Source organism: Rhinoderma darwinii, chromosome 2 (genome assembly GCF_050947455.1).
Source record: "Rhinoderma darwinii isolate aRhiDar2 chromosome 2, aRhiDar2.hap1, whole genome shotgun sequence".
Taxonomy (NCBI): domain Eukaryota; kingdom Metazoa; phylum Chordata; class Amphibia; order Anura; family Rhinodermatidae; genus Rhinoderma; species Rhinoderma darwinii.
In genome coordinates, this window is record NC_134688.1 from 209,490,637 (window position 1) to 209,514,060 (window position 23,424).

At 41.1% G+C, this 23,424-nt stretch overlaps 1 protein-coding gene across 1 annotated transcript in view; it reads left to right on the top strand.

Moving 5' to 3' along the window:
• Nucleotides 1–23,424, top strand: part of ZPLD1 (zona pellucida like domain containing 1) — a 133,793-nt gene that overhangs the window by 97,905 nt on the left and 12,464 nt on the right. The window contains exons 5-8 of the mRNA XM_075850363.1: nt 5,557–5,654; nt 8,755–8,835; nt 9,236–9,407; nt 12,722–12,830. Coding sequence (XP_075706478.1) covers nt 5,557–5,654; nt 8,755–8,835; nt 9,236–9,407; nt 12,722–12,830 — 460 coding nt within the window. The remainder of the gene's footprint in view (nt 1–5,556; nt 5,655–8,754; nt 8,836–9,235; nt 9,408–12,721; nt 12,831–23,424) is intronic.

The window sequence follows — 23,424 nt, forward strand, 5'->3', positions numbered from 1 at the left end:
AAAACATAATGTTTCCACCTCCATGCTTGACAGTGGGGACGGTGTTGTTTGGGTCATAGGCAGCATTTCTCTTCCGCCAAACACAGCGAGTAGATTTAATGCTAAAGAGCTAAATTTTAGTCTCATCTGACCACAGCACCTTCTCCCAATCACTCTCAGAATCATCCAGATGTTCATTTGCAAACTTCAGATGGGCCTGTACATGTGCCTTCTTGAGCAGGGGGACCTTGCGGGCACTGCAGGATTTTAATCCATTACGGCGTAATGTGTTACCAATGGTTTTCTTGGTGACTGTGGTCCCAGCTGCCTTGAGATCATTAACAAGTTCCCCCCGTGTAGTTTTCGGCTGAGCTCTCACCTTCCTCAGGATCAAGGATACCCCACGAGGTGATATTTTGCATGGAGCACCAGATCGATGTCGATTGACAGTCATTTTGTATGTCTTCCATTTTCTTACTATTGCACCAACAGTTGTCGCCTTCTCACCCAGCGTCTTACTTATGGTTTTGTAGCCCATTCCAGCCTTGTGCATGTCTATGATCTTGTCACTGAAATCCTTAGAAAGCTCTTTGGTCTTGCCCATGTTGTAGAGGTTAGAGTCTGATTAATTGAGTCTGTGGACAGGAGTCTTTTATACAGGTGACCATTTAAGACAGCTGTCCTTAATGCAGGCACCAAGTTGATTTGGAGCGTGTAACTGGTCTGGAGGAGGCTGAACTCTTAATGGTTGGTAGGGGATCAAATACTTATTTCTCTGTGCACAATGCAAATAAATATATATAATTTTGACAATGTGATTTTCTTTTTTTTTTATATATAATCTATCTCTCACTGGTAAAATTAACCTAACCTAAAAATTCTAGACTGCTCATGTCTTTGACAGTGGGCAAACTTACAAAATCAGCAAGGGATCAAATAATTATTTCCTTCACTGTATGTTCAGACTGAAAAATACTAGGCCGACTAAAAAAAAAAAAAAACTGCCTTTCAATCCATGTGTTTTTGGAGCTGATTTGAAAATCATCTTGTAAATGCCTTTTTTTTACTAAGCCTATTATAATGGCACATTTAACGACTTTTAGCCACACTTTTTTATTTTTCTAGATAGGTTTGAAAACTGCCATCTAATTTGACACTCCATGCGCTCATAAGGCTGGATTCACACGAGCACATTACGTCCGTAATTGACGGACGTATTTCGGCCGCAAGTCCCGGACCGAATACACTGCAGGGAGCCGGGCTCCTAGCATCATACTTATGTACGATGCTAGGAGTCCCTGCCTCGCTGCCGGACAACTGTCCCATACTGAAAACATGATTACAGTGCGGGACAGTTGTCCAGCAGCGAGGCAGGGACTCCTAGCATCGTACATAAGTATGATGCTAGGAGCCCGGCTCCCTGCACTGTGTTCGGTCCGGGACTTGCGGCCGAAATACGTCAGTCAATTACAGACGTAATGTGCTCGTGTGTATCCAGCCTAACCGTCATTTTTTTTTGGTGCAATTTGATTAGCTATTTACTCTTGATGTGTTTTACAGTGATTCACATTCACTTCTACACAATGCAAATATGTTGTTGCTAAGAGTGATCTGAGGAAACTATACCTGTAGCACAAATACTTGGGTTGTAACAACACTTTGTGATGTTACACTATGGGACAGATTTAAAGAGGCTCTGTCACCAGATTTTGCAACCCCTATCTCCTATTGCAGCAGATCGGCGCTGCAATGTAGATAAGAGTAACGTTTTGTTTTTTTTCAAAAACAACCATTTTTGGCCAAGTTATGACCATTTTTATATTTATGCAAATGAGGCTTTCTTAAGTACAACTGGGCGTGTTTAAAGTTATGTACAAGTGGGCGTGTATTGTGTATGTACATCTGGGCGTTTTTACTTCTTTTACTAGCTGGGCGTTGTGAATAGAAGTGTATGATGCTGACGAATCAGCATCATCCACTTCTCTTCGTTAACACCCAGCTTCTGGCAGTGCACAGACACACAGCGTGTTCTCGAGAGATCACGCTGTGACGTCACTTCCTGCCCCAGTTCCTGCATCGTGTCGGACGAGCGAGGACACATCAGCACCAGAGGCTACATCGACTTACCTGCAAACGCCGATGCTGCTGCAGAATGAACTGTAGCCTCTGTCGCCTGGTGTCGATGTGTCCTCGCTCGTCCGACACGATGCAGGACCTGGGGCAGGAAGTGACGTCACAGCGTGATCTCTCGAGAACACGCTGTGTGTCTGTGAACTGCCAGAAGCTGGGTGTTAACGAAGAGAAGTGGATGATGCTGATTCATCAGCATCATACACTTCTATTCACAACGCCCAGCTAGTAAAAGGCTATGTTCACACGGAGTATTTTGGGGGAGGAATATCTGCCTCAAAATTCAGTTTGGAACTTTGAGGCAGATTTTCCTCTCCCTGCACGCCGATTTTCGCTGCGATTTTCGCGCCGTTTTTCACCCGCGGTCATTGAGCGCCGCGGGCATAAAACAGCGCGAAATACGCTTTCTCTGCCTCCCATTGAAGTCAATGGGAGGTCAGAGGCGGAGGCGCCCGAAGATATGGCATGTCGCTTCTTTTTCCCGCGAGGCAGTTTTACTGCTCGCGGGAAAAAGACGCCGACGCCTCCCATTGAAATCAATGGGAGGCGTTCTCGGGCCGTTTTTGCCGAGTTTTGCAACGCGGTTTCCACGTCAAAAAACTCGGCAATATACTCAGTGTGAACATAGCCTTAGAAGTAAAAACGCCCAGATGTACATACACAATACACGCCCACTTGTACATAACTGTAAACACGCCCAGTTGTACTTAAGAAAGCCTCATTTGCATAAATATAAAAATGGTCATAACTTGGCCAAAAATGCTCGTTTTTGAAAAAAAAAACACGTTACTCTTATCTACATTGCAGCGCCGATCTGCTGCAATAGGAGATAGGGTTTGCAAAATCTGGTGACAGAGCCTCTTTAATAAGATTGTTGTTTCATACGCCAGTCTTAGCTTTGTGATCTGCTAGAGTAAGATGTGACAGATTTATTAAGAGGTGTGCGCCTATTAATAGATCTGTTTCATCTTTCTGCTGGCAGTGTGTTACAATTCTGGGGCAACAACCGCGGCAGTACCATTGATCCATCCCTCCCATTGGACATAACATTTACAAAAAATTTATGCTAACCTTACTGCTCCTCTTTGTGTCTCCCAACCGGGTTACCTTCAGGCTCTCACTACAGGCCATATCTCATAGAAGGTCCTGACGCCGAACAGCCTCAGGGCCTTATGTACGACGCAGCACTCAACGTCATCAGTGCTACATAACATGCAATGTCCTACCTCTACCCGGTGTCAGTACATTGTATCGGCCGCAACTGGTTCTAAGAGCCTGAGGGGACCTGGAGGTGAGGAGAGAAGTGGGAAGGTGAGCATACTTTTTAAAAAATTATTATTATTATGGGATAAACTATAATAAATTAGTTGAGTTTGTAAGTCACGGACCCTTTTTAAAAAAGGGGCGAGGGCGGCGTAAAAGACCCAAAATGTGACTTTTGGGCCTTTTTGCGACAGGTTTCTGGCATAGAATGGTTGATAAATTCCACCATATACACTGTAATGAAGACCTGAATTATATAGTCTGCCATGGCTTCATATTAAAGCAGCATTGCCATGAGGAGTTTTCTGCTTTCTGCAAATAAATGTTCTTATTTATATAATGAAACGTTATGCAATTCTCTGATATATGACCTGCAACAATCCAAGATCTCTGCTCGCAGTCATTCAATAGGAACATTCATTGTTTACCCCTAGGGATATTATTCTGTCCATGGTTATGTGATGGACACACAGGTGCTGGGATTGTTACAAGACATATCTCTTATAACTGTACTATACCTGTAATCAGTCTTGCACCTGTGTGTTCACCACATGACCAGGGCACAGGTTTTTTTTTTTTTAAAAAGGTACATTTTATTATGACTGCAATAAAACTGGTACAGGTACAGAGAGTGCAAATAAAGTCGCAAATACAAAAGGTATTACAATTGTATCCAATTAGAAAAGGTACAAAAAATAATAAGAATACATGTGTTCATATATCAGTTTAGTTATACAACACATTACAAAAACAAAAACACTAAGAAACAGCTTTTCACTACTCAAAAGAGAGAAAAATAGCTAGTAAATGCAGTCCATAAGGAAAACCCAGCGGACGTTTAAAACTGTGGATGTTGGAAATAATCTGATTGTCTGTGGTAGCGCATTCCAGAGAACTGGTGCAGCACGAGAAAAATCTTGTAGACGGGAGTGGGAGTTTCGGATTATGGTGGATGTTAATCTGAGGTCATTGGCAGAACATAGAGCGCGAGTAGGCTGGTAGACAGAGATGAGGGAGGAGATGTAAGGTGGTGAGGCACTGTGGAGAGCTTTGTGGATAAGAGTAATAAGTTTGAATTTAATTCTGAAGGGGATGGGTAACCAGTGCAGTCACTGGCACAGGGTAGAGGCATTGGTGTAGCGCTTGGTCAGAAAAATGAGCCTGGCTGCTGCATTGAGGATAGATTGGAGAGGGGAGAGTTTAGTGAGGGGATGACTGACTAATAATGAGTTACAGTAGTCAAGAAGAGAGTGAATCAGAGCAACAATGAGAGTTTTGGCTGTTTCCTCCGTAAGAAAAGGGCGGATTCTGGAGATGTTTTTGAGGTGAAATTGACAGGAGCGTGAAAGTGATTGTATGTGCGAAGGAAATGAAAGATCTGAGTCAAAAATAATCCCAAAACAGCGGGAGTGCTGCCTGGGAGTTATGGTAGCCCCACACACTGAGATGGAGACATCAGGTTTAGGTAGGTTAGTAGATGGTGGGAACAACTCTGTAGGTAGTTGTAGTGTACCAAAAGCAATCCGAGGGACTCCTCACGTCCAGATAAACGGTCTGAGATCCTTATCTACATTAGAATAAAATCAGCAAGGTAACCACACAGGGGAATTATGGAAGCAGGACACATTGTTATCCACTAAAAAGTGCACATGAAGGTTCCCATTGAATACCAGCAAGCAGAGGTCTTGAATACTGTGAGCAATTGATACAGTATAATGGAAAAATGTATAACTTTTCATTATACATAGAATAACATTTATTTGCTGAAACCAGAATACCCATTTTAGTATCATTCTCTCAACAATACTAAATATATACTTTGTCGGGGCCCAGCCGCTTGGAGGTTATGACATCAAATAAACCAGCTACACTACCAAAGTAGAGTACAGCATAATATAATCACTATCAATTGGTAAGTAAAGAAAGGGGATGCAAGTCAAAGTTTAGGGAAACATGATACTACATGACCTCTTATAATGTTGGCATCTTTCTCAAACATGAATAATAAGCTAACACCAAGCAGACAAACGAAATGGTAGCACGCACAAGCATCCTAATCTCTTATACCATACTTCATTCTACTAAGACACAATGCTTGTTATTCGTTGCCATCCATTTCTTGCCAGAGCCAACTTTGCCATTGTGCTGAGGATTAATTCATATCAATGCTGTGTACTTTTACAGGATTCAACCTACAGCCAGCAATTGCTAATTCCAAGCACTGGATTGCCATTGAAAACAAAAATATATGCGGCAGTGAGAGCAACCAACCTTGACGGACGGTATTTTGATTCAGCTTTTTATTTTTCCTGTTTGTTTTTTTCTTCTGTCCCTCCATCTGAATGGATTATGAAAACATCCTGAGTAGATGAGGAATGTATATAGATGCCAATTCTAGTATATAAAGCAAGGATAAGCCTTAGAGTCATGGAACATTCAGAGAACGCTGCACATCAACATTTCATCAGTCTAAACCTAATGTCAGAATATGGCTACTATATACGTAAATATATAAATGCACAAAAAATAACTAGTAAATATCAGTAGTCTGTAATGCAGACTTACAAATACAAGGAGATTCAACAGGGCTGGCAAAGCACAAGGGCAAAATTATTTTATAGTTGAGGATTATCATTGGGAAGTTGCCAGGGCTGCTTCACTTTTGCAAATGCCAACTTGATGATGAAATTGCCATGGATGTGACTATTCTTCAGAAAGGTATAAACGTATGTCCCTTATATTATTGTACATGTGTAGTTTTTCCTGCAGTACCAGACATGGTAAGATGTCTAGATTTCCACCAAACAAAGATTTTATGAGTTTAAGGAGAAATAAACTTTGAGCTAAACATCTAAAATAAATCTAAATTCACTATATGGACAAAAGTATTAGGACACAACTATTAATCATTGAATTCAGGTGTGTCATTCAGTCCCATTGCCACAGGTGTACAACATGAAGCACCTATCCATGCAGGCTGCCTTTACAAACGTTTGGTTCTAAAGAACTCACTGAATTCCAGCATGGTGCTATAATAAGATGTCCCTGTGCAACAAGTCAGTTCGTGAAATTTCTTCCCTTCTGGATATGCCACGATCAACTGTGAGTGGTAGTATTGCAAAGTGAAAGCGTTTAGGAACCACAGCAACTCAACTACAAAATGGCAGACCACGTAAAATTAAGAGTGGGTTGCAAAAAAGTTGGCAACGCTTTGCTGACTCAATAACTGCAGAGTTCCAAACCTCCTCTAGAATTAACATCAGCACAAAAATTGTGCGCCAGGAGCTTTAAGGCATGGGTTTCCATGGCCGTGTTGCTGCATGAAAGCCTTACATCACCGAACGTCAGATGGAGTGGTATAAAGCACACCGCCACTGGACTCTGAAGCAGTGGAAACGTGTTCTGTGGAGTGACAGATCACGCATCCCTATATGGCAGTCTGATCGATGAGACTGGGTTTGGCAAATGCCTGACTGCAATTGTGCCAACTGTTAAAATTGGTGAAGGAGAGATACTGCTATGGGGTTGTTTCTCAGGGCTTGGCCTGGGCCCCTTAGTTCCAGTGAAGGGAAATCTTTATCCTTCAGAATATCAAGACATTTTGGAAAATTGTATGGTTACAACAGTGGGAACAGTTTGGTGAAGACCCTTTTCTGCTCCTGCATGACTGTGCCCCAGTGTACAAAGCAAGGTACAGAAAGGCATGGTTGGGGGAGTTTGGTGTGGAAGAACTTGACCGGCCCACACAGAGCCCTGACCTCAACCTCAAACAGTTTTGGGATGAATTAGAACGGAGATTGCGAGCCAGGTCCTCTCATCCAACATCAGTGTCTGACCTCACAAATGCTCTTCTAGATGAATGGGAAAAAGTTCCCACAGTCACAATCCAAAATCTTGTAGAAAACCTTCCCAGAAGAGTGGAATCTGTTTTAGCTCCACATTAATGCCGATGGATTTAGAATGGCATTTCTTAAAAACCTTCTTTAGATGTAATGTATAGGTGTCTCAATACTTTTGTCCATATAGTGTACATGTAAAAAAAATATATGTATGGGGAAAGAGATGCATTATATAAACCAGTATGTTTTTACTGTCAGACTGACCATACATAAAATTAGGGGCAGACACAGACAACAGACAACTCTCTAAGGCCTCATTCACACGGATAAGTATTTTGCATCAGTATTTCTAAGCCAAACCAAGAGTGGGACCAAAACACAGAAGATGTGCAAATCTTTTCATTACTTTTCTCCTATTTCGGCTCCACTCCTGGTTTTGGCTAACAAATACTGATATAAAATACTGACCTAAATATTGCTATTTGAAAGAGGCCGTACAGTTCTTTATAGAGCATCCTCCTCATGTTTCTCTAGCAATCCACAAGTAATTATAAGCTGTTGACAGTAGGAAGCTGCTAGATGTTTATAAGGAGTCTCAAGTGCAAGATGTCTCGTAAGTGCAACGATCACAAATATAACAAATCATAACCAAATTTTAGTTTTTATACTTTGTTATTCTTATCAAGTAAATATATTCAATAGTGCTCATGTACTAAACTGTCACCGAGGAAAACTGTCCTAGTTGTCACTTCTTATCTTGCACTGGGAGATATACGTTGAACTATACAGTAAGTGTTTGGTGCAACAAGGCCATGTTTTCATAGAAACATTTTGGCTACATGACATCCATTACAATGTGTTTTGCAAGTCTTACTTTCAGACCACCCCTGTAACTGTACACATTAACCTCTGGTTCTTTTAATGAAATTTTGTATTTAGCATATTGAAAAATATCAAAGATAAACTTTTGTATTTTGCATAGAAGAGTAGGTCTCTTAGACTCAAGATATATGGCTAGCAGCCCTTCTAAACTCCTTAAACATTCCCACAGGGCTTTAAAATAAGCTTGTCTATCTTGCATCATTTCTCTGTCTGCATTGTCTAGTAATTCCCTAGAGAAGAAGCTGGGCAGTACAAGTACACCGTTGGCAGAAACTACCCAGCGTTAGTGCATTTAAAATAGAAGCATGTCTCATTAATAATGGTGGTACGTGCCCTTTCGTCTAGCCATTCTAGAATCAGAATGTAGACGTTTTAACGTAGTCATAAAGGATACTCTTAAGAGAAGTCACCCAAAATCCAACAGTCACGTGTTAGGTGGTAGGATATTTTTAAAATTAGACTAACTCTTGTAAGCGGTGATTAAAATCATCTTTTGTAGGAACACACATATTAATCTTCTATAAATATATATATATATATATATATATATATATATATATATATATATATATTTATATTTATTTATTTATTTATTTATTTGTGATGAATTGTTTTGTTATTTCTCACTGGCTATAATTTTCTTGATGATTTATTGCCCTAGGTGGAATGTTTTAATGGACTATTGTTATACAACCCCTTCTGGTAATCCAAATGACGATATCAGATATGATCTCTTCCTCAGGTAATAAAGATAGTAAAATAAACAAAACGTAACATTTAGTATATATTCAGTAGAATGCTGTGATGTATATTATGTATTTGTTTATAGCCAGTGGAAGAGGATAGCTGTTTACATATCTGTGTCCATATATGCTAATATACGGTTAAACTATGTGCATATACATCAATATGATATGCTTATCCTTATAGTAGAATATGTGACTACAAACATATTACCAATTCTATTCCACTTTCGGCTAAACTCTGAGATTTGCCCCCTCAGGGACCATTGTCACTTGTACATTTGATGAAATCCTATGAAAGTGAATTCCTTCATGATTAAACCTTTATATAGTAAATGCTTTATTCTTCATGGCCAAATATCAATATTCACTGATGTGTCGTTAATCTTTCATTTAAAGCTGTGATAAAGACCCACAGACAACTATTTTTGAAAATGGAAAAAGTCAAATGGGAAGATTTTCCTTTGAAGTGTTTCGGTTTGTCAAACATAAAAACCAGAAAATGTCCACTGTGTTCTTGCACTGCGTAACCAAATTGTGTAGATCAGATGACTGCCTTTATTTAACACCTGTAAGTACAGAAAATGTTATGTGGTTAATAAGAAGTTACAGTATAAAATATACTTTCTTGTGTTATTTTTTCCTACTACATGTATGGGTAATGGGCCCCTGTCTGCTTTCTGGTGTTGTGGAAATGTTCATGTACACATATAATGTATATCAGATAATTTATGCTGTGTATGTATATATATATATATATATATATATATATATATTAGTCAATTGGTACACCCAATACACGATACATAATTCACAATAAAAAACATACAAAATATGACATACAAAATATAATAAAATAAAATATAATTATAATTGAAAAGTACTAGAAATTACTGCAAATATATATGAAACAATAAGTATAGAAAAAACAATTATCCCCTATGGTTTAGGTAAAAAAACAATGTAATAGCATATACGAACCCTATTGTATAATCGCTAGTTGCGGTTATTTTGTTCAAAGATGAATGAAGATAATGGTGACTGATCCACACCCTTATGAACGGACATAACACTGTCTGATCCACACCTTATGCCTAATGTTTGTACCTCTATTGATTGTTTAGAAAGTTCTTGTATAACGTTCCTAGCTACTTAATATCTATAATGTTGCAATCAAAGCATCAAATGGAGCATTCCAATAGTGCCCTTCAGTTCGCCGTATCATTCAAACAAAGTCTGTTTATCATAAAAGTTCGATATATTCAAAGACACATTATTGGTAACACTCACCACTCATGACAGCTTCCCATGCAGACTAGCAGCTGTGCAGAAGGTAAGGGGACATCAGATATCAGATTGTCTACTCGCCACTTGCGTAGATTCAACTAACCATAGTGCCTCAGATCACTAGCACAGTAGACTTGGAGTTTTTAGTCGGAATACAGTAAGTGTAGTAGTGCCAGTCTACTGTCAAGTGATCTGTGATATATTTTATATAGGGTTTTTAATGTGGATTATGTATAGTGTGTAGGGTGTCCCAATAAAATAATATACTGTATTTCAGTATATACAAAGCATAATTGATATGATATATACATAGTTGAGTCACATTATTATGACCACCTCCTACTTGACGTCGGAAGCGCGCAACCCTTGAAGGAAGGGATGTGTCGTCAGATGGCTTGGTGGATATATTAGGTGAACACATAGCACTCGTTGTTGCCATGGATAAAAAAGGCGATTAATCAGAAATGGAAAAAGGGATAATTATTCGCTTTCCTGACAAGGGTGGCAGTATTTCTCAAGCAGCACAGTTTGTGAACTGTTCGCGTGCTGCTGTGGTGAAAGTGTATAATGAGTGGACAAATGGCACCATTGGGTATAACCAACATGAAAACTGCAAAGCACCACATGCCATTGATGTGAGAGGTGAATGTTGGCTACGAAGGTTTGCGAGGGCCGAATGACACGCTACAGTGGAGCAGCTCACCATGAAAATCAACCAGGGGGCTACAAGACGTGTATCTAAAATAACAGTTCAGCGAATCCCACTGCGTATGGGGCACTGAAGCAGACAAATGGTCACTGCTCCTATGCTAACATAGGGGCATCGGCAAAAAGGCTTCAATTTGCACGGCAGTATCAGAATTGGACCACCGATGATTGGCAAAGGGTTGCCTTCTCCGATGAGTCACATTTTCTGCTTTATTGAATGGATGGATGTCGGTGTGGCAGACGAGAAACATCAGAGAACAAACACCCTGCAACCATTGCTGGAAGAACACAAGCTGGTAGTGGCAGCGTTATGATCTGGGGAATTTTTCATGCGATTCTCTGGGCCCACTCATCCATGTAGAAGACACTCTGAACCGATTTGGGTATGAATCCATCATTGCAGATCACGTCCACCCATACATGCTGTTTGTCTTTCCTGGGGCAAATTGAATCTTCCAGCAAGAGAATGCGACATGTCACACGGCTAGTAATATCCGACAGTGATTGGTAGAGCACGACCAAGACTTCCAAGGACTTCCCTGACCACTTAATAAGCCAGACTTGAATCCAATTTAGCATCTGTGGGACCACTTCGATTGTCTTGTTCGCTCTATGAACTCCCCTTACAGCATCCAGCAAATGTGGGATGCAGTGCAGTCAGCATGGCTCCAGATACCTGAGACAACCTACCAGCACCTTATTGATTCAGAAAAAGAAAAACCAGAAACGCCTGTAAAGAGAGGGCACTCAACTCTAGATTTATAAAAATATCAAAATGTATTATTTTATTTATAAAAAAGATATTATATGAGAGGACAATATCAAAAATAGATCTTGTATCCTAACAAAGACATCAAACGCCATGCCAGGTAACTGTAACCACTAAATAGGTAGTACATATAATAAACAAGTTGTGTTATATATATATATATATATATATATATATATATATACACACATACAAACCTCATGAAAGAGTATATATTACTCCATACACAAAAAACAACAATTGTTAGATTCACATGAGGTAACCTGAGAAAGGGAATGCATCTCTGCTCTGGAGGAATGCTCAGAACTAATTATGGTTGGTTAAATTGTATCCATAAATAAAGTAGCACAATTACATAAGCAGTAGTAAATAGATTGAGCCCAGATACTCATCTGCTAATAATACACCTCAGCCAAGATGAATGGACTTAGAAAGCCACTGGGAAGCCGTTTTGTACTTCCGAAGGCGTCAGTTCTTATCAGCAGAAAATCTCTGTTCGTTTGTTTTTCAGTCAACCACACAGGGTTACAGCTGTAACAGGCAGGATGTCTCCCCACTGCAGGGGTATAGAGAGTGAAAGCAGAGTCTCTTGGTTTTAACACAGTGAGGATATGTGTGTGAGGTTAGTGTACTGCTAGTCCTGTCAGTATGGATGCAGTATATCGAGCAGTGGGCTGAGCAGCTAGCAGCAGTCATTCAAGCAGGACCAAACACACATCCTAGGTGCGTGACGTCAGGGAGAGGTTGTGTGAGCTGACGCGTTTCGTCACTACGTGACTTCTTCAGAGCGTTGCATGGCGACACTTATTGAGTCACTCCCAGCCAGTCTAGCTGCTGTTCGTGCGGCACACGGCGGTTACTCTGGATATTAGCTAGTGGTCATAATAATGTCACTCGACTGTGAATGTGTACATCTTGTTTTTCTAATTTTTATTAAATAAGGATATTTTTTTCCCATAAGTCACCAGAAGAGCAAGTTTGTTGTATTTGAATGCCAAAACATGAATAAGGCACATTGTTTATGATTGCGGACATGTTGAACTATTTCTTAAAATAATTAGTCTTGAAAGGACCACATAAATAAGTTTTCTGGAAACATTAACTCTTTTATAATCCTACAGACATGCCACAACAGAGAGAGAAGAGATGTACATACAAGGACTACACTCGCCCCACAAAGTCTTTCTGGAAATGCTATGGTATCTGCTGGACCCATTATTACAAGAAGCGGTAATATTATTCTCATTTACAAATATCAAGGGCGTAGCTATAGGAAGGCAAGGGTTGCAGTCACACCCAGGCCCTGAATATTAGAGGACGCCAGTATTATAAATGGTACATGATGCCCTGGTACAAAGTTTTCACTGGGACCCAGGAGCTCTGATCATATTTTTTTTAATTTACTTATTACACATATCACTACTTTCTTTAGTTGTATCTTTTACAATGCTTGTTAAATCCTGATTTTATAGCACAGGAAGGAAAGCAATAAAAGTAATAAATGGTAGTTGAAATACACTGAAAAACATATATCTAACAATTACTATGCACTGCAATTCATTTCCCTGTTTGATTTCTTGTGAAGATCCTGTTTTTCAATTGTTCGAGCCACATGAAATTCACTTTATCTGATTTTAAGACAATAGAAGACGATCCTACAAAACTGCAAGAAATCCATGAAAGAATGTATTTGTTAATTAAATGTCCTTCAAACCACTTTAGGATTCTGTTTCGGTTAAACGGAACCATGATTTCAAATAGAAACTTAGATTTAAAGAGCATATGTCAGCACGAATATGGCAATAACAAATTAGTATTTTATTTTTTCCCCATTTTATAGAACAAAGTCATTTTGTGTCTTCACATTCTGGAAGCCATAACTTTTTTATTTTTCAATTTCTCCAGCCGTGTGAGGGCTATTTTTTTGCGGGACAATTTTGCAGATTTTATTGCTACAAGTTTGGGGTACATATAATTTATTGACGAATTCTAATAATTTTTTGGGGGATGGGAATTAAAAATAAAAACAGCAATTTATTTTACACCATGCATGGTGCTGTATATCTAATAAGTTAACTTTATCGTACGAGTCATTGTAATTGTGGCAGTACCATATATGTATTTTTATTATGTATGAAATATTTTAAAAATTAGGGTATGTTTACATCAGCATCGTGGTTCCGTTCATTTTTTCTAATCTACCTTTCCGTCCGAGGAACCAATGAGCGGAAAGCCAAACGGAAACCATAGCTACTGTTTGCATTACCATTGATTTAAATGGTAATGCCTCCATTGCAGTTGGTTTACATTTGTTTCCATTCCGTAGGGTTTCCGTTTTTTTCACAGAAACAATAGCGTAGTCGATGAAAAAACAGGTTTTATTTATATATTTATTTCATTACTTTGGATAGACTATTTTCCTAATTAAATGTATTTATTTTTGGTTTCAAAAGGGTACTTGAAGCAGTGATTGCTAGATCATTTTTATAATATTTATAATACTAAGGGTATGTGCACACACAAAACAAAAAATGTCTGAAAATACGGAGCTGTTTTTAAGGGAAAACAGCTCCTGATTTTCAGACGTTTTTTAAACCACTCGCGTTTTTCACTGCATTTTTTATGGCCGTTTTTGGAGCTGTTTTTCTATAGAGCCTATGGAAAAATGGCTCCAAAAACGGCTGAAGAAGTGACATGTACTTCTTTTACGCGGCCATTTTTACTGCCGCAAAAAAAAAAAACGGCCCGTCGAAACCGAATGCCATTTTTCCCGTTGAAATCAATGGGCAGATGTATGGAGGCGTTCTGCTTCTGATTTTTCAGCCATTTTTCAGGATGTTTACGGCCCAAAAAACTTCCAAAAACAGTACGTGTGCACATACCCTCAGGAGAAAACATCCCCGTAATTTCAGCCGTAACGGCATGTGCAAGCGCTTGAACGCCGCGTCCATTACGGATGTAATTGGCACTGCTTTTCATTGGAGTCAATTAATAACGGCTCCAATTACGCCCCAAGAAGTGACAGGTCACTTCTTTGACGCAGGCGTCTATTTACGAGCCGTCATTTGACAGCGGCGCGTAAATATACGCCTCGTGTGAACAGACAAACGTCAGCCCATTGCTTTCAATGGGCAGATGTTTGTCAACGCTTTCAAGCCGCATTTTTCGGACGTAATTCGGGGCAAAAGCACCCGAATTACGTCCGTAATTAGTGTGTGTGAACATACCCTAAGTGTTATAAGTGTTAATAGTTTTTTGATATTGATTTAAATTTAGATTTCTCTTCTGTTCATTCACTTCGTATTTTGTTAGTTGATAAAAAAAAATAATAATATTAACACTTCTATTTCTGAAAGCATTCTTATGCTGGGTTCCTACTGGATGGATACACTGCGTAAAAACCACGCAGCGTGTCCAAACAGGAACCCGCAGTACATTCTGTCCAAAAACCGCACTATTTCAGATGGAATTTCGCTTGCAAAAAAGCAGCGGTGAACAACGCTCATACTTACGTAAACCGTTGTTATGGCGACGCGTCCCTCCTTGGATGACGCTGCAGCCCATGTGACTGCTGCAGCCTGTAATTGGCTGCAGCGGTCACATGGGATGGAATGTCATCCCAGGAGACTGGACGACAGGAAGAAGGAGGGTGTTCTGGTTAAGTATGTGTTTTTTTCCGTAGTTTCAATTTTTGCGGCATAAACGCTGCAAATACACCACAAAAGTTGCAACACTTGGCTTTCTGTTGCGGGTTTTGCATCCCCATTGAATTCAATGGGGAAAACCCGCATTGGAAAGTGAACAAAAACGCAGCATAAGGCTGGGTTTACACGACCTATTTTCAGACGTAAACGAGGCGTATTATGCCTCGTTTTACGTCTGCAAATAGGGCTGCAATACGTCGGCAAACATCTGCCCATTCATTTGAATGGGTTTGCCGACGTACTGTGCAGACAACCTGTAATTTACGCGTCGTCGTTTGACAACAGTCAAACGACGACGCGTAATTGGACTGCCTCGGCAAAGAAGTGCAGGGCACTTCTTTGCCACGTAATTTGAGCTGTTCTTCATTGAACTCAATGAAGCACAGCTCAAGATTTACGAGCGTCTCAGACGGCTCGCAAAATGCGAGGAGGAGCATTTACGTGTGAAACGAGGCAGCTGTAAACAGTCTGTCTTTTCACACGTAAATGCCTCTCATCGTGTGAACATACCCTAAATTGACATGCTGCGAATTAAATGTGGCACCACAGTTCAATTTATTAATGTTTACGCTGCATTCTTTTTTCTGCAGCGTGGGCATGAGATTTTCTAAATCTCATTCACTTTGCTGCTACTATAAATGCTGCGGAATTTCCGCACAGCATTCCGTTGTGGAAATTCCGCAGCGTTTATGCTACGTGGGAACCCGGCCTTACTTTGCAGCATTTTTCCACCACTGCCTAAAACTTTTGCGCAGTACTGCATATAAAAAAAAAACCTAAAAGAAAAAAAACAACCTTTTCCCATCTTTAATAAAAAATTATGTGAGCAATAAAAAAAATTAAAACATAATCGGTATTGCCGCGTCTGATCTATAAAAATATCACATTATTTAACCTGCAGAATGAATGCTGTAGGGAAAAAAAATCACAATGCAAGCATTGCTATTTTTTAGTCATCTCGCGTCACCCCAAAAAATTTTATAAAAAATGTGCAAAAAACAAGCACTCGAATGGCTATTTCGATGGAAAAAATAAAAAAAGGTATGGCTCTTCGAATGCAACGATGAAAAATTGAAAAAAATAAAAACAAAATTGGCTGTGTCTCGAAAGTGTTAATGCCCATTTGTTATTATTGTCTGGCCATAGTTTAAAAAATAAAAATAAAAACCTCTTAAAATCAGCATTACCTGTACATACATATTATAATGGGAATTATGCAGCATGCATTTGATGATTAGATTTAATGCATTGTTGTTTTCATTAGTTTAAATGAGAGATTACAAATTCAGATTCAGCAAACACGAGGCAGCGTCACATTCGGCATAAGAGCTGGATTAAATGTCCAGTTTGATCACACACACAAGTTGTTACAGTTCTTCCAGATTCATTTGGCTTGGTAAGTGAGGTTAATTTCCAATACTGGCTGCAAAATGACAATATACAATTATAATATCACAGCTAGCTTCAATGCATAATTAAAAACATAAACAGAACAGTGAGGGGAAGGATGGTTTCACAAACAACTAAGACCATGTCAAAGTGAAGCTATGCTTTCAGACAGGTTTTGTGTAGAGTTAAAATTAAGGCCTTCTAAAATATAATTACGTTTTCATTTTTTGATGTCAGACTTTTTAAAAGTTTAGGAACTTTCTGCGGAGGGATTTATTATTAAACAAGAGCTAATCCGGATGTAGTAAGCTCCCTCTAGTGGTGTCTGAAGGCAGCCAGAATTTTATCAGTTAAAGGCTATGTAAGCTTGGAAGCCTTTTCTTTTATGTAATGTATGTGTTTTATGAATTGAAACACTTTTCTAATACACATTTATTAAAAATTATATTTCGTTTTAGCGCTGCCGCTTCTATATAGCCACTATACAGCTGCATGATGCCGCTATAAGCCAAATCCCTCAGTGGCATATGAAATGAAAAAAATCCTGTAGAGCAACATAGTTTGAGCCACAAGTTTGAGCTGGATTCACACACAGCATTTACGTTTTTGTGATGTTTTTTTATTGCACTTTTTTTACTCTTTTTTTTTAAAAGTAAAAACTGATGTTTGTTATTTTAGTCAGTATAAAAATATGAAGTCATCAACACACAATGCTTTTTTGTTTGTGCTGATCATTTGGTATTGCTGATCCCCATAACTTTCTAAAATAAAGCATGCCCTAGCCAGGCCAGTATCAGAAGGTCCTCTGGAGGGTCAAGGCTCTGATACAATAATGGGCCACAAACAGGGGCGTAACTAGGAAAGACTGGGCCCCATAGCAAACTTTTTACTGTGTCCCCCCCCCTCCCCTGGGTGTCACACAACCCCCCCTTGTAGATAGTGCCTTTTTTACAGCCCCCCTGTAGATAACGCCATACAGCCCCCTCTGTAGAGAACGCCATACAGCCCCCTCTGTAGAGAACGCCATACAGCCCCCTCTGTAGAGGACGCCATACAGCCCCCACTGTAGAGGACGCCATACAGCCCCCACTGTAGAGGACGCCATACAGCCCCCCTGTAGAGAACTCCATACAGCCCCCTCTGTAGAGAACGCCATACAGCCCCCCCTGTAGATAACGCCATACAGCCCCCTTTGTAGATATGTACAGAGGGGGCTGTATGGCGTTATCTACAAAGGGGGCTATATGACATTATCTACAAAGGGGGCTGTATGGCGTTATCTACAGGGGGGGCAGTATGGCGTTATCTACAGGGGGGCTGCATGGCGTTCTCTACAGAGGGGGCTGTATGGCGTTATTTACAGAGGGGGCTGTATGGCGTTATCTACAGGGGGGCTGTATTGCGTCCTCTACAGTAGGGGCTGTATGGCGTCATCTACAGGGGGGCTGTATGGCGTTGTCTACAGAGGGGGCTGTATGGCGTTCTCTACAGGGGGGCTGTATGGCGTCCTCTATAGTGGGGGCTGTATGGCGTCATCTACAGGGGGGCTGCATGGCGTTGTCTACAGAGGGGGCTGTATGGCGTTATCTAGAGAGGGGGCTGTATGGCGTTCTCTACAGGGGGGGCTGTATGGCGTTCTCTACAGAGGGGGCTGTATGCCATTCTCTACAGGGGGGGCTGTGTGGCGTTCTCTACAGGGGGGGCTGTATGGCGTTCCCTACAGGGGGGGCTGTATGGCGTTCTCTACAGGGGGGGCTGTATGGCATTCTCTTCAGGGGGGGGCTGTATGGCGTCCTCTACTGGGGGGGGCTGTATGGCGTTCTCTACAGGGGGGGCTGTATGGCGTTCCCTTCAGGGGGGCTGTATGGCGTTATCTACAGAGGGGGCTGTATGGCGTTCTCTACAGGGAGGGCTGTATGGCGTTATCTACAGAGGGGGCTGTATGGCGCTAATGCCCCCCTGTAGAGAACGCCATACAGCCCCCCCTGTAGAGAACGCTACACAGCCCCCCTGAAGGGAACGCCATACAGCCCCCCTGTAGAGAACGCCATACAGCCCCCCCAGTAGAGAATGCCATACAGCCCCCCCTGAAGAGAACGCCATAAAGCCCCCCCCTGTAGAGAATGCCATGCAGCCCCCCCCTGTAGGGAACGCCATACAGCCCCCTCTGTAGAGAACGCCATACAGCCCCCACCCCTGTAGGGAACACCATACAGCCCCCCCCTGTAGGGAATGCCATACAGCGCCCCCCCTGTAGGGAACACCATACAGCGCCCCCCCTGTAGGGAACGCCATACAGCGCCCCCCCTGACCGAAAAAGTCCCCCGAAGTTCTCCATGACTAACCTCTGACTTCCGGCGTCTGCGCAGCTCAATAAAAATGAAAGGAGCGCTGGTCATGGATGCGCACAAGCGCGACCGGCGCTCCATTCATTTCTACGGAGCTGCCGACACAGACCCCGGAAGTCCGAGGTTTGTGATGGAGAACTTCAGGGGACTTTCAGTCCCCCGTTCTCCCTATCAATGCCAGTGATCACACATGTATCCCCTATCCTGTGGATAGGGGATACATGTCTTTTGTTTAATGGCAGAGCGGGGAGATACCTCTCTGCTCTGCCGTAGTCGTGTTCAGTGGCGTCGCACTGTAGCAGCCATAGCGGCTGCTAGCGGAGCCTCCGGCCATGGTGGGGGCCCATGCCGGTGGGCAACATGGGCCCCCTCATGCCGCGGGCCCCGTAGCAGCTGCTACGGCTGCTACGGCGGTAGTTACGCCACTGGCCACAAAGGTCCAGCAGAAGACAACCTGTTTTGGATCTGGCTTTGGAGCCAAGCACTCATTACTAGGGCCTATGTCTCATGAGTTGATTCACAAATAACCTATTAGATCATATTAATATGTTCTGTGAGTGTAATGGTAACAACAAAGTTTACAATACAATTAAAAGTGGAAGTGCACATGTTCTGTATAGCTGAAGTGTGAGTCTATTTGGGTCCTCTGGTGGGCCCAAGGAACTCCAGTCTGACACTAGCTCTATGTGAGGCATCTTTAGGCTGTTTTTACCCATAGTTCTCAATGCCTGTTGACCTATGCTGCAGTTTAGGGTATGTTCACACGCAGAATCAAAAACATCTCAAAATACGGAGCTGTTTTCAAGAGAAAACAGCTCTTGATTTTCAGACATTTTTTGTGGCACTCGCGATTTTCACTGCGTTTTTCGCTGCGTTTTTTACGCCCATTTTTGGAGCTTTTTTCAATAGAGTCTATGGAAAACGGCTCCAAAAACATCCCAAGAAGTGTACTGCACTTCTTTTTCGCAGCCGTTTTTTTACGTGTAAAAAAAACGCAGCGAAAAACGCTCCTTCGGAACAGAACGCCGTTTTCCCATCGAAAAAAATGGGCAGATGTTTGGAGGCGTTCTGCTTCCGATTTGTCGGCCATTTTTCTCATGATAGTGCTTGTCCAGCATATACATTTCCCAAGGCATTAAGAATTTAATGTATAGGAAAGATGACCGGGCATATTTTTATGTGCAAGTAATTCCAGAACTGTATAGAACAAAAGACGGACTGCAACAGAAATGACAGGACTTGCCAGTAAAATAAAATAACTTTACACCTTTCTACTGTTGGGAAGAAGTGTCCTGGATAACATCCCTCGACCCATAAGAATCTTTCGATCAATACCACTATAAGCCACTAATCAATATCGCAGCAAACAAGCACTTATGAAATGAAGTGCTCTTATCATTCTCTAGAAGATGAATTCCTGACACATATTTGTTCTGATGTGGAATTTATTCTATATCAAACCTACTACAAAGTTAACACATAAGGCACTTTTAATTAAAGTCCACTGCCCTTGCATTTTAATGTTGCAATAGGTGTGCCCGCTGCCTACGCAGCTTTTTAAATGTGGCATTTGTTTGTGATTCAACTCTTTAAGTGGTAACATAATGCTGCCAGCGATTGGTTTGTGAGCAGCACTGGCAGCGGAATGCAGAATCCTTTGCAATTAATGATGCTTTCCCGAGGCTAAATGATTCCACAAATACCACAAGCCTATTTGGACGGATGTAATAGGAACCTTATAACAGCTTAAGATGTAGTGCCAAGAGCCTGATTGATATAGATATTGAATTTGAACATGGACAGAAAAACGGACACAGTTTTCTTAAATTTGTCATAAACAAAACCTTTTTACACATTAACATTTCAAACATTACACATTGATGAATGGAACTTTAGGAACAATTTCTCATGCCCCAGTTTATCCAATTTAAAATGAGCTGCTTTTTTTTCTAGTTGAACTCAACACTCAGCTCAGGGTTATATGAGATTAGAAAGAGTCTGCTTTTTCCAGAAACAGTGCCACTTTTGTCTGGTATTGCAGCTCAGTCCCATTTACGTGAGCGAGGCTAATCTGCAATACCAGACACAGACCATGGACAAGAGTGACGCTGTTTCTGGACCCTTTTAACCACATAAGTAGTGCCCGCCATAGATAAGGATGGGTTCACACACCCTATTTACGGACGTAATTCGGACGTAATTCCAAAGCGCCGGCAAACATCTGCCCATTTATTTGAAAGGGTTTTACGATGTACTACGCCTGCACATGCCATTACGTCTGAAATTCAGGAGCTGTTTTCTCCTGAAAACAGCTCCGTAATTTCAAGTGTATCGGACGATACCTAAAAGTATGGTCACACGTACACGCCCGATACGCCTGAAATTACGGAGCTGTTTTCAGGAGAAAACAGCTCCTGTATTTCAGACGTAATGGCATGTGCAGGCGTTTTTCGCTGCGTCCACTACGGACGTAATTGGAGCTGTTTTTCTATGGAGTCAATGGAAAATGGCTCCAATTACGTCCCAAGAAGTGACAGGCACTTTTTTGACGCGGGCGTCTTTTTTACGCGCCGTCTTTTGACAGTGGCGCATAAAAAAAATGACCGTCGGCACAGTACATCGTAAAACCCATTCAAATGAGTGGGCAGATGTTTGCCGGCGCTTTGGAGCCGTATTTTCGGACGTAATTCGAGGTTTAAATGCCCGAATTACGTCCGTAAATAGGGTGTGTGAACCCAGCCTTAGTGTTTTCTTTGTTGTTCTATATGTTTTCTGCATTCTATTTTATGTTATTTTACACTTAAAATAAATAGAATACACAAGCAGTGGTAAGGTTGCGAAGTGCACAATAAGGCCAAATGCACACGATGTGTATTAGGTGCAGTTTTGCTGCACGTATTTGTGTGCGGAAAATCCGCAGCGTAATACATTACCGGCAAAGTAAATGAGATTTCAAGAAATCTCATGTATACGCTGCATTTTTTTTTTCCTACACGTAAATTGACCTGCGGTGCGTATTTTAAAATCTGCAGCATGTCAATTTATCTTGCATTTCCACTTGCGAAGAGTAATTCTAAAGAAAAATGCACCAAAACCCACAGCATGAAAATGCACCTATTTTCGCATTAAAATGTAAAAACTGCACCTAAAAAACGCACGATGCTTAAAAAATGGCTGAAATCAGAGGCTGTTTTCCCTTGAAAACCGCTCCGTATTTTATAGCTTTTTATTGTTAAGCGTGTGAACATACCCTTAAGAGCATTGACAGACTATTCATTAATTATTTTGTCCTTGCCAGCCGGCATTAGAAAAAACCCAGAAGTAGTATAGTTCTTGACTATGTAGGTGACTGCATTTCACCTTCCATGATCCAATGTATGCCAGCTACAGTTCAGCCATTGCCCTCCCCTCCATACAGAGCCAGATTGTGGCATGCATGCAGCGTTAAAAAAATGTGTAACCCAATTAATGCCAGCCATAGTGTTCTCTTCCTTAGAGATTTGGTCACAGTATGTCTCCATTCATTGTCGGCCATAGTACACCTTCCAGTACAATATCAGCCACTGTGTTTTCCCAATTACAGCCATGGTGTGCCACCCATAGTATAACAGTCACAGAGAACCCCTCCACACAGTGGCAGCCACATACATTTTGCAATCTGTTAAAAGGAATTAACAAAGGCCACCAATATTTGATCGGTGGGGGGCTTGACTCTCGTTGCCCCCGCCGGTGAACTAAATGAGTGGCCACAGTGCTACACCAAGCCTCACATCCCCTTCATTGTTTACGCAGGCACAGTGCCATAAATACGATTGTGGTTGTGCTTGGTACTGCAGCTCAATTCCATTAACTTGAATAGGTCTGCACTGCATTGAGCTGCAGTACCAGGCACAGCCATAACTGTATGTACGGCACTGTGTCTGTGTAAACAATGAAGGGGACCTCCAAGGACTAATTATTGATGGTCTGTATTAAGGATAAGCCATCAATATTCTAGTCCTGGTAAAAATTTGATTACCTCTCTTTTGTTATTGCATATAGATAGTGGCCATAAACCACTATTTATCACTGACTAAAATATTTATAGGACATTTAATGCATTGACATTAATATTTTTTGAATATGTTTTTAATTTTGCATGATAACTAATGTAAAAATGATATCAGTGGATCTATTTCTATTTTCAGGGATCCTGTAAAATATAGATCCAGACTGAACTGACACAAACTGATATATTCTTGCATCAGTGTGCATCCAATACAAATTAATGCGCTCTCTCAAAGGACTCTTTGCTTTATATATTTTGCCAATACTTATCTAAAGAAAAATGCTAGTGTGAACATGTGCTAACAAGTTAATGCAAACCCATGAAAACTTTGTAAC